This window comes from Syzygium oleosum, unplaced genomic scaffold (assembly GCF_021117445.2).
Source record: "Syzygium oleosum isolate NSW1041296 unplaced genomic scaffold, Sole_v2.1 Sole_v2.03, whole genome shotgun sequence".
Taxonomy (NCBI): Eukaryota; Viridiplantae; Streptophyta; class Magnoliopsida; order Myrtales; family Myrtaceae; genus Syzygium; species Syzygium oleosum.
In genome coordinates this window covers 14,501,438-14,517,691 of record NW_026607487.1, presented here as the reverse complement: position 1 = coordinate 14,517,691, position 16,254 = coordinate 14,501,438, and the positions used below count along the sequence as shown (strand labels likewise).

Sequence of the window (16,254 nt, the reverse complement as noted above, 5' to 3'; positions counted from 1 at the left end):
AGGTTCAGCTCAAGGAATCCCGACTCGGTAATTTTGGGCTTGCCAAATGCGATCAACAGGCTCCACAACTAAATCTTGATGCTCCAGGCTCTTTTCGAACTCGAAATTGAGTGTTCTAATGGGTCGTCGATTCGAATCCCCAATCCAATAGTGGTTTACGATAATGAGAGGTTGTTGAATGAGCAATAATGTGAGGGTTTGGCGTCCAGTCGTCCGATTGTGCTTCAGGATTTTTGTCCATCACAGTCGTGTCGTGTCCAAGGTGTACGTGGTTGGTGAGTACGTGCAGTGCATGAAATGCAGGTCGTTGCTTGACATTTCGAAGAAGTTGGAGTATTTGGAAGGGTTGGTGTCATTCTTGCAGGTGTTGAATTCAATAATCCACGAGGACGGAGATGAGTCTCGAGAGCTTTGGGCGACCCCAAATCTATGGTCGCCGGAGTCCCGCGACACCCTTGTGATGACGAGGAGCTGAGGTGCAGAGGGGTTGTCGGAGGTCTGAGTGGCGATGGGTGAGCACCGGTGAAGCTGTAGCCGAGTGAGATCATGGGAAGAAGGTGAATAGTGAAAGTTGGGCCCTTGAATCTGCAAAGAAGGCGAAGAAAAAGATGAACAATGGAGTTGTGCCTTGAATTGGTCACCAAGAAGATGAATAGCGAAAGTTGGTGCTTTTAATCCATGTCAGCAGGTGACGTGGATTTATTGTACACGTGGGATTGCCAGTGTAGCAATATTGGATGGCAAGAGGCCAGATTTGGATCGATGGTGAAAGTTGATGATTTTTTGAGGGCAAAAAAAAAAAAATTGAGATTTGACGTGGTTTGGGCCATGTGTTGAGGCTGAAAGTCCTTTCCACAAACCTTTCATATTTAAAACCATTTGATGTTGTTGTAATCGAATTGTAATTGTATTGTGATGTGGCTACATTATGAAGTCTTGTATATACGTATGCTCCGCTCATTTTTTGGGAAAACATTTTCCTTATTTTTCAGCGTTCGGCTCACCTAAAAAAATGAGTCAACGAAAAATATTTTCTTGGTCAGCGATAAACTTATGCTTAAATTCAGGAAAATTATCTTCTCCTTGAAAAAGTCGGAAAACATTTTCCAGAAAATTATCTAGGTATTGACGCTTGGACCCGAAATCTATGTTTAAACACGAGAATCCCAACACTAGTTCTCGAGTCTCCGGTGCTTAGGCTGGGTCCATCAAGGTCGGGCCTGGATCCATCAAAGCTAGGACAAAGTCTCTAACGCCTCGGCACAAGTCCATCGAGGCCCGACCTGGGTCTATGGAGGTCGGGCTTGGGACCCTAATACCCAGGCCCGGGCTCGCGGTGCCATGCCCGGGTCCATCGAGGCCGGGCCCGAACCCTTAGTGCCCGTGCCCTATGTCCCAGCACCCGAGCCCGCGTCCATAAATCGATTTTTCGCCCTGAAAAAAAGTGAAACTTGGGAGGGGCCAAGCATGCATATGTGGCTGGGCTCAAGTCCCTTAAACGAAAATTGTTCACTAGATTGGCCTAATTTATGCTCTTGACCTTATTGACTCGATGAGCTAACCTGAGCGCGTTAGTGGTTGCCATGCCCCTGGTTAGGTTCGCAGGCGAAAGTGGTATCCAGATATTACTAATGCCTAATTTGTTAGATTGACCTGATTTATGCTTTGACCTTATTGACTTGAGCTGATCTGAGCGCGCCGGTGATCGCCATGCCCATGATCAGGTTCGCAGGGGACAGTGGTATAATTGATATTACTAATGCCCAGTTTGTGCGACGAAATGGCTATAGATTTGTGGGCCTTCTCGTATATTCGTGAATCTCATCAATCTAGTTTCAACAAACCGAAAATGGGAAAAATCTAAAAGGCCGAAGGCAGACGAACATGCAAAAGCCCAAAAGAAAGGCCCAATATCCCTGGCCCATTCTCTTGCCCATTATATGGGCCGTCGATTACTGCTGTCTCGATGACGAAGCTGAATCTGACGCCATCGCACGATCGCGATCGTTAAGGCACGAGGCTCAGGTACATCCGCACGCGCACGATCGTTCCTTGCCCCATTCGTTACTCTAGCAAACCAGGAAATAGTCAGTGGTTTGCACGTGCCACATCAATGGCTGACGTGGCGTGCATAGTTTACTCTCATCCACTAACAAATGAACACATGGCTGCTGATGTGTATTAAAAAAATGACGTGGAATTTCTTTTTTTTCTTCCTTCTTCAGAACTCCTTCAACCTGCGCTCCGCTGGGCTTGGCTACCTCCACCGCCAAGCCGCCGCCGCCACCATCCTTGAGCCATCGCCCCACCGTGGCCACCACCGTCCGCGGCAAAGTTGTTGAGCTTGTCGCCGGCAACCATGGACGAGCCAAGACTCGAGCTGAAAGCTGTTAAGCAGCAAACCAGATCTGGCTGTTGAGCGACGGTCGATCACCGCATCTAGGCCAACCTCCGCGTCCACCCTCTCCATTGTCCCGGCGGCTAAGTCTTGGCCGCGAGCGCTCGTCCACAGATATGGAGATGCAGAGTAGCGGTCGGCCATGGACGGCCTCTCGTCCACAGATCTGAGCGACGACCTCCGCGGCCAAATCTGGCGTTCTTTCAAAAACCTCGCGGCCATGGACGGTGGCTCGAGTCATTTGACCCTACCGACAGGATGAAGTTCTGGGAATGAAGTTCTGTGAACTGCGTGGGGTTTTCTTGATTTGTGTTTCAAGATGCCTACTGCTCCAGATTTGGATTTCGTTGGTGAATGAACAGAGGAAGAAGAAGCGCTCGTCCATGGCCGACCTCCGCGCGATTTATGGACGAGCCACCGTCCATGGCCACCCAACCTGCTCAAGTCATGGCTTCAAATCTGGTGTTCTCTCGCGGCCATGGATGGTGCCTTGAGTCATTTGGCCCTAGTTTTAAAGTTCGGCCACCTATTGCTCCAGATCTGGAGTTCGTTCGTGGATGAACAGAGGAAGACAAAACGCTCGTCCATGGTCGATCTCCGCGCGATTTCTGGACGAGCCACCGCCCATCGCCACCCCTCCTGCGCGTCTTCAGATCTGTGACGGGAAGTCGTGCCGCCATCGCCAGTGGATGAGCGGCCGTCCGTACCGGCCGCCGCCGTCCATGGAAACCCAGATGAAGAAGGAGTGCGTTGTTGAAGAAGGAAGAAAAAGAAGAAATTTCACATCATTTTTTTAATACACATCAGCAGCCATGTGTCCATTTATTAGTGGATGAGAGTAAAATATGCGTGCCACGTCAGCCGTTGACGTGGCGCGTGCAAACCACTGAATATTTTCTCGACCTCCGACCCGGCGGAATCGATGTCCCCCTTTTCTGAGCGACGCAGTATAGTCAGCCAAAACCCTACCCTCCGCCTCGAATTCGGCGGTCGCCGGACTGGTCATCTGGTTGCGATCGGAGCTCTCCGGTTCGGCAAGCGATCAGAAACCAGGGGGGAAGAGATCGAGGAGAGGTGCGCTCAGCGATGGCCGACAGGAAGGAGCTCAGGGTGTACAACTCGATGACGCAGCAGAAGGAGGTGTTCCAGCCGGCGATGGAGGGCAAGGTGGGCATGTACGTGTGCGGCGTCACGTCCTACGATTTCAGCCACCTCGGCCACGCCCGCGCCGCCGTCGCCTTCGACGTCCTCTACAGGTAAACCGCTGGTCTCTCCGATTTGTTGTCGGTCGGATGTGTTGTAGGGTTCGTGCATGTCGCGCAATTTATTGGATTGACAGCCATCTCTTGCCATTTGGGTCTCTCGTGGAATTGATTGAAGTTTGCTTGTTGTGGAATTTTTTCGACTAAAGCAGCAAGAAGATGGGGGTGTCATAAAAGAGAAATTCGCAGCCAGAGATTTATGTGTATTGGGTCTTTGTTGGTATGTTCTACCCTTTTGTGGGGTTTATTTAGTGAAGATCTTGATTCAAAGATTTAATGTAGGTTCTCAAATATCCTAGTTTAATAAGGGGAGAGTTTTTCACTAACAAATGCCGAAGGATCATTTCAGCTGTCGCATTCTGGTACATGGTTAAGCTTAATTAGCATGGTTGATAGCGCGAGGATAGTACGCTGTTGAAAAATCTCACTTTGTTTTGGTATGGGGAAAGGGTTGGGGTGAATGAATATACCGGAGTTGTGGTGAATTATTCTCCTTTACCGGTTGCCTTATTGAGGATTGTGGAGAAGATGAAATAAGAAAGGAGGTTTCTTTATATCTGAAGTAAACTCCACCTCGTACATCAGATTAGTTGTGTACAGGTGGAGGTCATGCTTGGTTGATTCTCCTCGTTGAATGAAGAATTGCTGACTGAACTCATGACCTAGCAGGTTTACTTTTGTAGCATGACATGCCGTCTCTTGCAGGGTTTTGGTGAATATTAACTTTCTATTGTTTGAAATGATTTCTTGCAGATATCTCCTACACTTGGACTATGAAGTTACCTATGTACGCAATTTTACAGATGTTGATGACAAGGTCTGAATGTTGGCCCGTGTAAATATCAGAAGTAAACTCTTTCATGGCTGTACATTGTGTTTTTGGTTGAATTAGATTCTTCATGCGTGATCTTGTGATATGGTACTGTGATCATGCTTAACTTTATTTGTCTTTCTGTCGATGTTTTTTGACGTGAAAAAAAAATGCAGACATGAATTTTTGAAGTAATTCTCATAAGCATGTATATAAATCTTCTTCTGGACTACAGACATTTCATTTGAAAAGTGAGGGAGCTAATTGACTGGTTGCCACAGGAATTATTATGTAATGAGAAGATAGAGGCTATTATCAGAAGATCAAAGGTTCATCTATATATTCTAAAGTTTTGTCTGCTTTACTTGCCTAGCTCTGCACAGGAAAATCAGAGTGGCACATTGTTCTTGTGGAGAATTGAGAGTTTGATTTGGTTCTCATCGAGGACACATTATATCCTGCGTATTGTGTAAAGTGACACATCTGTTCAATGTAAAGGAACAGCGTGGTTTGTGAAAGTATCTGACTTTTAGTATATCAATATCGGTATTTGACCAACTTCGGAGTATTACCTGTCGAACAAATCAAGTATCAAATAGAGTAGTAGGCGTGAGGGGAAAATCATGATCAGCCATTCAAAAATTATTTTAAAATTTTCGTGGTGTGGAAATGCAATTTTCAATCCGGAAAATTTGGTATTTTGACATTTCTACACATGGACATGAGAGTTAAGTAATTATTACGTCATATAGAATTAATTGGTTTTCAACTCAGTAGAACTATGGTTTGTTGTAGTGGTTGCTATTCGATTCTCTCTTTCTTTCCTTCATTTTACTAGCAGCTTATACATTACACAACTGTTTGGTGCATCATCAAATGCTGTTGTTAGATTTTATGATCTACTCTAAATTCCGAGGTGACTTTGATTTCCTGAACTGCTATATGAATATTGGAAATTTAACGATGAGATCACGGCGAGGAAACTTCACCTGATTAGGTACACTGGATAACTAGCTGAATTCATTTCTTTATTTCTTATACTTTTAAAATCTTGTGATATGAGCTATGCACATTTTGAAGGAACATCTGTCGTGCTATCGGGAAGTAAGTATGATCCTTCAGATTGGTAGTCAAATTTCATTACTAACGCTTGCATAACGTTTCGCCATTTTACAAGTAAAGGGGATTTACTTCTCTTAAGTTTGACGAGTGGCCACCTGTTGAAGTGTCAGTCGCTGAAAGTAGCTTCAGAAGAATGTTGTTTCATCAATTTAACTCTGGCAGTTTCCAATAATGAAAGTAGCGCTCTTTTATGTTGGAGAGAAGCATTTCCATTTCACTGAAGTGTAGTGTTCAAGTTATTACTTAATTCCGTGGTTATCATGAAATTCTGGCATTTTATGGTTAAAGTTAGACTTTCCTAATTTTCATGCATTGTTTTGGAGATTCCGTCATTTTGTGTGGATGCTGAGGATACCTGGATTGTTCTTGGTGTTTCCGAATTGGTTAGTCGGACATTGCTAACATGTGGATATCTGCAGATTATTCGGCGGGCAAATGAGACCGGGGAGAATCCCTTGGATTTAAGTAACCGCTTTTGCCAAGAGTATTTAATTGACATGGCCGATCTGCAGTGCCTCCTCCCTACCCACCAACCACGGGTTTCTGATCACATGGAACAGATTAAGGACATGATAACCCAGGTTTCTAGTTTCAACTCTACATCTGCTGCTTTAATTTTAGAGGGGTTCAATAAGAGCATGAATAAACATAGGCTAGAGTATGTAGAAAGGAGCTGCTGTTGCTACAATATGTAGTTTACAGCCTTTCTATATTTCCCTCATAATTTCTCTGATATTGTAGTGCAAATGTCCTTACTTTCTGGTTTCTGTGGTGAACTTCTGAAGGTAAGATTATGTGAAATAATTCTTTATATAATTGTGTTACCAATTTGGCTGCTATTGCTGAGAAAAAATGATGTCGCTGAAGAATTCTGAAGTTTAGTTGTTCACATTTGATTCGGTAATTTCTTCTCCCATTTGTCTTAGAACAAATGTTACCATCTTTCATTTACTCTCATGTATCTTAAGGTATGGCTTGAGTTTGAAGATATGTTCCTTTATATGAACATATGTAAATTCGAGGAGAGATGAATTTGAAGTTAGAATAGTGGTATTTGGTTGATGTTGGCTAAGACAAGGATTTCAGAGCTATTCGATACTGTATTAGATGTTCTTGTTGTTATTAGGTAAATTGAATCATGAATATGCAGATATGTAACCAATATGCATAAGTTTAATTTTCTCTAAAATGTTATTATTTTCCACACGGAAAGGATGCACATATAAAGAGGAACAATTTGAAGTTAAGTACTTCCAAGAAAAAAAGAAGTTGTGTTCGTACATTGCCAAAAGAGAATGATTTCACAAGAATATTCAAAACTAGATACTTTCACTGATTTGGTAATTTGAGTCACCGATATGCTGGAAGGCTATAATAATAATCTAAATTAGAAGCTTAAGGGCCATTTTTTATGGAATAATTTTTTATATAAATTAGAAGAGGAAACAACTGACTTTCATACATTTAATTTTTGACTGTATATTCCCATGTAATGAGGTATTCAGAGGTGACAGCCAGATGAAAATGTCTGCCTATGTCTCTTTTATATTTATTTATTTATTTATTGTAAAGTTCTAGTTTTACATGTAGCATCTTGGGCACCTCGCATTTTAAAAGTCGCTAGGATCATGAGGGAGAGTTTTAACTAATGAAATTCCTTATGGCTGTTTGCAGATCATTAATAATGATTGTGCTTATGTAGTGGATGGAGATGTGTTCTTTGCTGTGGATAAGATCTCAAATTATGGCTGCCTGTCGGGGCAGAAGCTAGAAAATCACAGAGCAGGTGAACGTGTTGCGGTGGACTCTAGAAAGCGCAATCCTGCTGATTTCGCATTATGGAAGGTGCGCATTGCATTGTACTACCAGTAAATTCTCATTTTATCTGGGTATGTAACTCTGACGGTAAACGGTTATTGTAGGCTGCAAAGCCTGGCGAGCCAAGCTGGGAGAGCCCGTGGGGTCTTGGCAGACCAGGGTGGCATATAGAATGCAGTGCAATGAGTGCTCATTATCTGTCTTTTAAATTTGATATCCATGGTGGTGGAATTGACTTGATCTTCCCCCATCACGAGAATGAAATCGCCCAGAGTCAGGCTGCATGCCAGGAGAGCTGTGTGAGTTATTGGATGCATAATGGCCATGTGACCAACAACAATGAGAAAATGTCAAAATCACTGGGTAACTTTTTTACGATCCGTCAGGTAGTGTTTGCAAATTTGTTCTGCTTTCTTTCTTGATGTGCTAACATTTATCTTGAGCTCTCATCATTCCTGGTGCCTAAAATTCCTCGATTTGTATAACTATAGATTACAGAGCGCTACCATCCACTGGCTTTGAGACACTTCTTGATAAGTGCACACTATAGATCTCCTCTCAACTATTCAGTCTTACAGTTGGAGGGTGCATCGGAGGCTGTTTATTATGTATATCAGGTATAAATCATGTTTTGTCAACCGCGAATCACTTCTCATCTTTCTGGCCGCTTACTCATACTTAGTGTCAGACTCATGTGGAACTAGTAGAACAGTGGGCTTGCTTGATTGAACTAATTAGAAATGCTAGGGATTTGATGCTGTTAGAAGAGAAACCATTCCTATTGTCTCTGTAATTACCTGTATGAATTGTTTGGACGGTTTTGGCCTAGCTCTAGTTGCCAGCAGCCACTAGTCTGGGTCACTCTGAATTGCTCGTCCTTGATTATGTTGGATGTATATGTATGAGTGACACGCACGCAAACATGGTCTGCCATCTGATATAAAATTATAGAAAATTAACTTGGGATGTCTTCTCGATGTTAGACATTACAAGACTGTGAAGATACTCTGTCGTCATTCAGAGAGGCAACTCCCAGCGAGGGTACAGAACCAAAAGGCAAAACAGTCCGGGTTCTTCCTGATGCCGAGAAATGCATCAAAGGCTTGCGGAAGGATTTTCACGACAAAATGACCGATGACTTGAACACTTCACATGTGCTGACCGGTGCTTTTCAGGATGCCTTGAAGTTCATAAACAATAACGCGAACACCCTTAAGGTAATTAGTTGTACTGTTTCTTTTTCATAAAAGAAGCTGCACCTTTTCAAACATTCTCTCTGTTGTGTATCTTTTGTGCTTTACTTTCTCTAACTTTTAAAATTGGTTGGTTCTCTAATGCACTTCAGAAGAAGCAACAGAAGCAACGGCAAGCAGCAATAATTCAATCCCTTACTGAGATAGAGAAAGAAGTAAAGGGTGTTCTAGATATTCTGGGTTTGCTGCCCCCTTTCACTTATTCTGAGGTGATGCAAGTTCTTATGAATACTTATTGAGTTTTTCTTGGATCAATTTCGATTTAAATGTGAAATTTCTTCAATGTAGATTCTGCAGCAGTTGAAAGGCAAGGCATTGATACGGGCTGATTTGACAGAAGAGCAAATATCACGCCTGATTGAGGAAAGAATTTTAGCCAGAAGGGAGAAGGATTTTGCAAAAAGTGATCGAATCAGGGCCGACTTAACTGCAAAGGGGATTGCGCTCATGGATGTCGGAACAGAAACTATTTGGAGACCGTGTGTTCCTGTTGAGCAGGACGAGATATTGCCCAGTTGATGAAAAACAGCACCAAATCCAATTTTTTTCCAAAATTTTGCCCAAACGTTGACTGATGCTCCAAAATTCTTTTTATCTTTCATAAAGTAAGACCCAAAAAGCAAGCTGACAGATAGTTGTAACAACATATGGGGCATACCACTACATTCGATGTCAGCCCCATTAGAGGCTGTATTGCCTGTCAATTAATAGGAAACATTTTTGACATACGTGGCCTGCATTAACACGAACCTTAGCTTCAGGATTCGTGCACGAGTTATTGCCTAGATGAAAAGGATTTTCGTATGGAAGCTTGTCAATGATGACTAGTTATTGGTCGTCGTTCAGATGTTGATGCATTTTCAGAGGAATGCATGGAAAATGGTTGAATCAAGATGTCTTCCAGTCATTTCAGGAACGTCGGTGTGCTTGAATGCAACGATCAAAGTCGGATCAAGTGCAACATTGGCGGATCAAAGTTGGATCAAGTGCGACAACGGCGGATCAAAGTCGGATCAAGTGCGACATCGGCGGAGGCCCGTCATCTCTTCCGATGTCTGAAGCCTCTTTTTCTCCGTAATTTTTAAGCACATCATGCACTAAGTACTTTCTTCCTCTTTGATTACTTTATAACCAGACGGATTTCGTAAATGTTCCTCGACCGAATGAGCTGAGAATGGGCACCATCAGTCAACACACAGCAAGATGCAATAGCGAATAATCAGCAGCTCCAAAGTCTATCGGTTCTTTGTACTGCTCTGGTTTCTCACTGATTACCCCATCATCATAGTACTTTGCGGTATCGATAAGCTGGCTCCAAGTCGTAGAATGTGAAGGGTATGTGAAGAATCATAAGTTCTGCGCCTGAATTTGCAGATCGAGGTCGCTGCAAATGAGAAAACAACCGAATATTGTACTGCATCAGATTGTTTCAAGCGACGAATTCTAGTCTTCTTCTATTTCATAACACTCTACGTAATTTCTTTTCACCTGTTCAGTTTGTTCTTTAGGCCCTGTACTTTTGGAATGATGAAGCTTCGACCCTATGCTTTGTTTTTATACCAATAGTAATAGTAGTCCTCATACCATTTGCTGATGAGATTTTAGATATAATTTCTCAATTCCAAATAAGACTAAAATAACATTGGCTATAATCTAAAGCATGATATATGTGTATGGGTCTTTGTATCAGTAATAATTAAAGTAACTTTCTTTTTAAAAGCCACTTAATATTCAAGAGTTGAGATAGACACTCAGGGCCCGTCTGTTTGAATAGAAATTATTTCGGGAAAATTATTTCCCGACTTTCTAGTATTTGGATGATAGAAATCTAATTGATGTACATAAAACGCTTTTCATGGATTAAAAATAATAAGTTTAGATTGCGGAAAATATGACTTTCCCTTCCGATAAGAAGGAAATCATTTTCTCAAAATCAACAAACACATGAGAACAAAATCATTTTCCTCGTGAAAAATATTTTTCTTTATCATAAAGTTTTCGGTGAAACAAATGTACTTTTAACACAAATAACCTTCTGCTACTAGAATCACTTCCTACCATGAATGTGACACGGCGAGGAAGCTAATGGGCTCGCGTGCGAAAAATTCGTGAGTTTGATAAGTGGTCAGGTGACAATTTTGATTAATGGAATGAATAAGACAGTCAAAACCTTAAAGTAAGCACGTTTTATGTCGGGCTACAGTACGTCATTGGAAGGTGACATCTGCCACTTAAATCAAATCAAGTTGAGAGCTTGCCAAGAAAGAACCCACTTGAGCATGAAATTCAGTGCAAAAGAATTACAGCAATTTAAGCTTAATGTTGAATTTGAAACTTGAATTTGTATTGGCGGGGACAAGTTTGATCTTCTTGGTTGCATCATCACCAATTATCGAGAGCTTCATTTGACCAAACAACCTATGAAAGATGGTTTGGCATGTTTCTTGAATGTTTGAACAAGAATGCAGCACCCATGTCCAATTTTGGCTTCGTGGATCAATTCATCCCACATCATCGGTCAACGAAGATACAAGCATCTCGGCTCTTCTTTAATGTCTATGAAAATCAAAATATTATCAGATGAATCCAGTACACTCGGTGCTTATATAAATCATTGAATCTGATTGATCAGATATATGTAACTTAAGTGGACCCTAGTAGATTCAATGAACCAGGTAAATTTGAGTTTATTCAACTTATTCACGCAATAATTTCTTACAAAAAATATTCTAAAAAATATCTTTGAGGACAATGACTGAATAAAATTTTTAGGGCACACAAACCAATTTATGATTACAGAAAGATCACTTAAGGGCATTTTTTTTTTCTTGGGTTTTGTAATAGGATGGGGAAGGGCGACTCGCGCCAGCGACCTGCTAAAGGCCTATTTAAATATAAGAAAACGAGTCTAATTTTCTGTTTTCACTACACAGTAAAAATGTGTTTGATCACGATCTAAAAAAACCGTTTCTGGATGGAAAAGAAGGACAATCGTCTTCACTTTTATCCCTACAATGATGTAAAAACAAAAAATTCAATTTTCGAAGTTCCAACTTCAGAAGGAAAAGCAACCGATTAAGTTTCTAAAGTTTCTAATAATGTTAGGAAATTATTTTTATGACCGAAGCACATTTTCAGGAAAAACTGTATACAAAAGCAATGCCCATATGAAATAAATGAACTAACTTAGGATGGTCGGGGAACGCTGGGAATAAGAGCAGTTCCAGTTCCTACAAATATATCGTCATGGCTGTCCTTGATACTCGGCAAGTGTATGAAAAGTTTTAAAACTCAATACCGCGTGATGGCGGACACGTATAAAAAGTTCGATCATATAATAACAACTCGCTTCTAGATGTGCATGTCATCCTTACTCGGAAATTGGCGTGATGCCCGTAAAATTATCCGATATGGCTAAACGATCAACATGTCCTTTTTTGTTAGAAAAATCACTACTCTTGCGAAGAGAATATTGCTTCAGAGGGTATACAAAACGGATCCATGAGCAAAGAAATTTAAGCGATACAAATTCGTCCGTGACCCTTTCTGAACCGGGCCGAGTGTCCAAGATCGAGCCGGATCCAAACCGAACCGGCCGGCCGGCCGCGTGATGTGAAACTTCGCCGAGCCGGTGACCGAACACTCCGACTCTCCCCTTTAAGCCAGCCGCTTGAAACCTTGAAGCCGCCGATCTCTACGGCGCGGCTGGCGCGATGCTCAGGTGCAAGTCCAGGCCCCACCCTTCGTCGAAGCCGGCCCCGCCGTCCCCTCTCGAGAACCTGCTCAGCGAAGGCCCGTCAAACACCGCCCGGCCCGGCGGCGCCCGGGCTCCGCCGCCGCGGGGCCCCCGTGCGGGGCCATCGCCGCCGCCGGCGCCCTCCCGCCGGGGCCGGCGAAGACGCAGCCGTGCGCGATGTGGATAGGGGCGGCGGCCCTCGACACGTAGACCCACGGCGGCGGGGGCGCGGCGGCGAGGAGGTGCGGGGGCGGGGCGAAGGCGGAGACGATGGGGTTGTGGGCGTAGAGGGCGGCGTGGCGGGTGGCCTGCAGCTGGGCGCGCTTGAGCTGCTGGCGCTCCTTCTTGTGGGCGTTCTGGTGGCCGCCCAGGGCCTGGGAGTTGGCGAATTCCCTGCAGCAGTACTGGCACTCGAACTTCCGCTCGCCGGAGGAGGAGGACACGCCGGGGGATTCGTCGGACGGGGAAGGGCTTGTTTTGATGGACGCGGGGTCTAGGTCAGCCGGCTCGGGTTCTTCTTCTTCGTCTTCTTCGGCGAAGTTGAAGCCGAAGAGCTTGAATCGCGCAGGGTAGTGATTCTGTTTGGCTTTGAGGTGGTCTAGTTCGGCCATGGAGAAGCAGAGAGAGAGAGAGAGAGAGAGAGAGAGAGAGAGAGAGAGAGATGCAGTGGTGTGAAAACTGAAAGGAGGTTTGATGATGGATGGTGGCGTTTCAGAGAGAGTAGCTGCATGTGAAGGGTTATTTATACAAACGCCGGATGAGACAAGACATTGACTAACCAGTTTGAGAGAGAGAGAGAGAGAGAGAGAGAGAGATGGCCACGGAAGTTGAAAGGAGACAGGATAGCCAAAAACAAGGGAATTATCGAGATCACACCCACTTACACATAGATCCCTCCTTCAAAATTTGTCCCATTTTTCTAGATCTGTCGGCATCGATCATAAGTCTATTTCGTTGCCCATGTTTTAATGGGCTGAGTTATTATATAAGTTAAATTATATTCACTAAATAAATTTTTAATGAGTTTAGAATGATAAAATTAAGAATATTAAAGACGTTAAATAAGTTTACACCTTATTTAGACCAAATTCACCTTGATGACTCTCTCCCGCTCTCATTCGATCTCATGCTTACTTGGTCATCGCTCTTATCTCAGTTTAAGTATGAATTTTCTAAATTTTGGTTAAATATGGAGATTTACACTGTATTAGGTCAGGTCGGGTTGGATATGTGTTAGGTAAGGGTTGGGTCGGGTGTGGGTCACTACATCTACATTGCATGGAATAGGTCAAACCAAATTAGACTGGTCAATTTGAGTTGGACCATTTTCGACCCAACCCTACCGTTTGACAGATCTACATCTTTCATATTTAACCATCTAAGAAATTAACTTACACAATCATGAAAAATCTCAACTTTAGAAACCCAATTTATATTTTTATTTTTAGCTACAAGCCCCCCTCATCAACCAATTGTTAGATTACGGACCAAGAGGGCTTCAAATAATTGTGTGCCTTTTGTTTCGTCAAAATGTCATTTTTATGTTAAGACCGGCATCTACATGGCTAGATTTCGTTCGTGCGAGGTTAATTGCTCAGTATCTTAATCGAGCGAGTCACTTTATTTAATATCTTCAATAGCGGTCGCTGTTATCGCCTGCCGTGCAATTATTGCAACGAAATATCGTAATCCGAACCATTCACACGAAATCAACTTTTCGATTCCATTTTGTGTTCTGTCTATCCACTACAAATTAAGTCCGTATCTTTTTTTGAGGAAAAAGCTTGGCAAGTACCTCGATTGTGCTTATATCACAAGCCTTTCCTATTAATTGGTCACCTTTCCGGCGTAAACCTTTCTTTATCAAAGTATAAATATTATATAGTGTGTAATGATCTATTTGGTTAGCGTAAAAAGATTCAGGCGGACCACTGAATTAGTGGACCAACTCATCACCCATTTGTCAAGAATGGACAACAATTATTTCATTATCTCTCTTTAACTTCAAGAACCGATCGATACGCTTCTTGCACTCAGATTGCTGGCTGTAAAGGGAGATTCATAAGGGTTGACAATTCGTGTAGTTGGTTGAGAAAAACCGGTATGGAAAGGGAATGGGGACTTTCTTTAAGATGGAATAAGAAATGGGTTACTTTCATGGCTTTACAAAGTTTCGGTGGAACGAATTATACTTGAATTTAAAAAGACCGATTACGATTCCGAATGGGGTTTTTCAAGAAGTGCTTGACAATCATCTAGATGACTAGCTTGTCTACACGAAACTTTCAACAAGATGTGAACTAAATATATATATATATATATATCCTAAAGAAATGAATCCATACTAGTGAACCGAACAAAAGCTCAACTGGCTTTAGATGATACTTTCCACCCCCTTTTGCTGGGGCGGTCCTCGCCTTTGTGTGAAGGGGGCACTAAAGCGGAAGGTGGCGACGGCAACGGTGATGTCTTGGTGGCTACAATTTATAGGCATGAGGGTGGTGGTTGGCCATGGCAGAGGGTGGAGGGCAAATTTAAGTTAGGATAAGGGTGTTGGGTTTGCCGACTTTTCAAAGGTAAAGTTTTTAGGGGTTCTTTTTATAAGAGAGTATTTTAGTCATTTGCATTATACAAAGTAGGGCCGCATTAGAAACGGAAAATGCAAGATAATCAACATGCAAAAGTAGATGATGATTTTGGATAAATCAAATTGAATACCGAAAAGTAATGAGATTCAAATCGAGTTTGAAAGATAACATAATTTGAACATACATGCGTCATTTTGATTGGATTCGGTCGCACTATTGTTTCAACAAAATGAGCACATAACTAGTTTTTTTCCAACTTGGATGCTACTTGCACCTGCTACAGATATTCTCTCTCTGTGTCGATGCATAATCCCAGGAGCCGACACCACCAACTACCACCACTCTCTTCTCCAAAAAGTCAAAAACATCCATGCACACAAGCACTTCAGGATCACTCTCAATCCGTGTCCATGTCTTTAAACTACAGCTTTTGTTCAGGACCCGAACTTGTCTGTAACCCACCTGTCATTATCACCCTTGCCTTGCAAATCTAGCTTCAGATCCTCCTGTTCCATATAGAAAGAAAAGGACCCACAATCTCTCTCTCACTCTGTCCCTCTTTCTCTCGCACCTATCAAGCATCTGATATGATGGCCCCTCCTTTATAACAAAAGTCAATATCGGAAAAAGCTTGGCCAATCTGCTTACTTAAAGCTTTGTCTGAAAGGGGCCACACGCTACATTACATTACATTACATTACATGAATGTGAACCAATCCATCGTCAGGTGTTTCCAAATGATGAATGATTAACGTACGCTTGCGTGATTGACGTTGAAACTTACAGGCTTTTCCAGTTTCAAACTTTCAATGTTGTGGGGGGGGTGGTTTCTCTCTCCAAAAAGCGAAGAGACATCCCCCTCGAATCATCTAAATGTGGGTTTGAGTGGGCGGGTGTTTAAATTTTGCACAACTCCACTTAACCAAAAATCACATGATTTATTATCCCAAACTATTGTTAGTCAAATTTGCCTCCGGCAAGAAAATAATTTTCTCGATATAAGAATATAAAACCTTTTGTTTAAGGTTAATACCTCAAAAACCCCAAACTAAACTTCTTTTTATGTCACTAAAAACCCTAAGCTTACTCATTGTACCCAAACTTCTTTTTTTTGTGTCATAGAAACCAAATATACCCTGGTTGGAATTGAAATCAATGATATATATATATATATATATATATATATCACATATATATAAATTTGGATTTTTTCATGACATAAAAAAACCGTAAGTATTTACGTCATAGTGGATAAATTTTTCGGTT

The 16,254-nt window shown here is 42.4% G+C and overlaps 1 protein-coding gene and 1 pseudogene across 1 annotated transcript; one reads left to right on the top strand and one right to left on the bottom strand.

Moving 5' to 3' along the window:
* The first annotated feature begins 3,328 nt into the window (after positions 1–3,328).
* On the top strand, positions 3,329–9,392 carry LOC115664204 (cysteine--tRNA ligase 2, cytoplasmic-like). Its single transcript, XM_030586150.2, has 9 exons — positions 3,329–3,654; positions 4,414–4,477; positions 6,013–6,174; positions 7,268–7,438; positions 7,516–7,797; positions 7,903–8,028; positions 8,395–8,628; positions 8,757–8,873; positions 8,953–9,392. The coding sequence occupies exons 1-9, from the start codon at positions 3,485–3,487 to the stop codon at positions 9,181–9,183; spliced, it is 1,557 nt and encodes a 518-aa protein (XP_030442010.2). The 5' UTR covers positions 3,329–3,484; the 3' UTR covers positions 9,184–9,392.
* Positions 9,393–12,117: 2,725 nt separating this feature from the next.
* On the bottom strand, positions 12,118–13,130 carry LOC130137781 (zinc finger protein GIS3-like; annotated as a pseudogene).
* Positions 13,131–16,254: the final 3,124 nt, after the last annotated feature.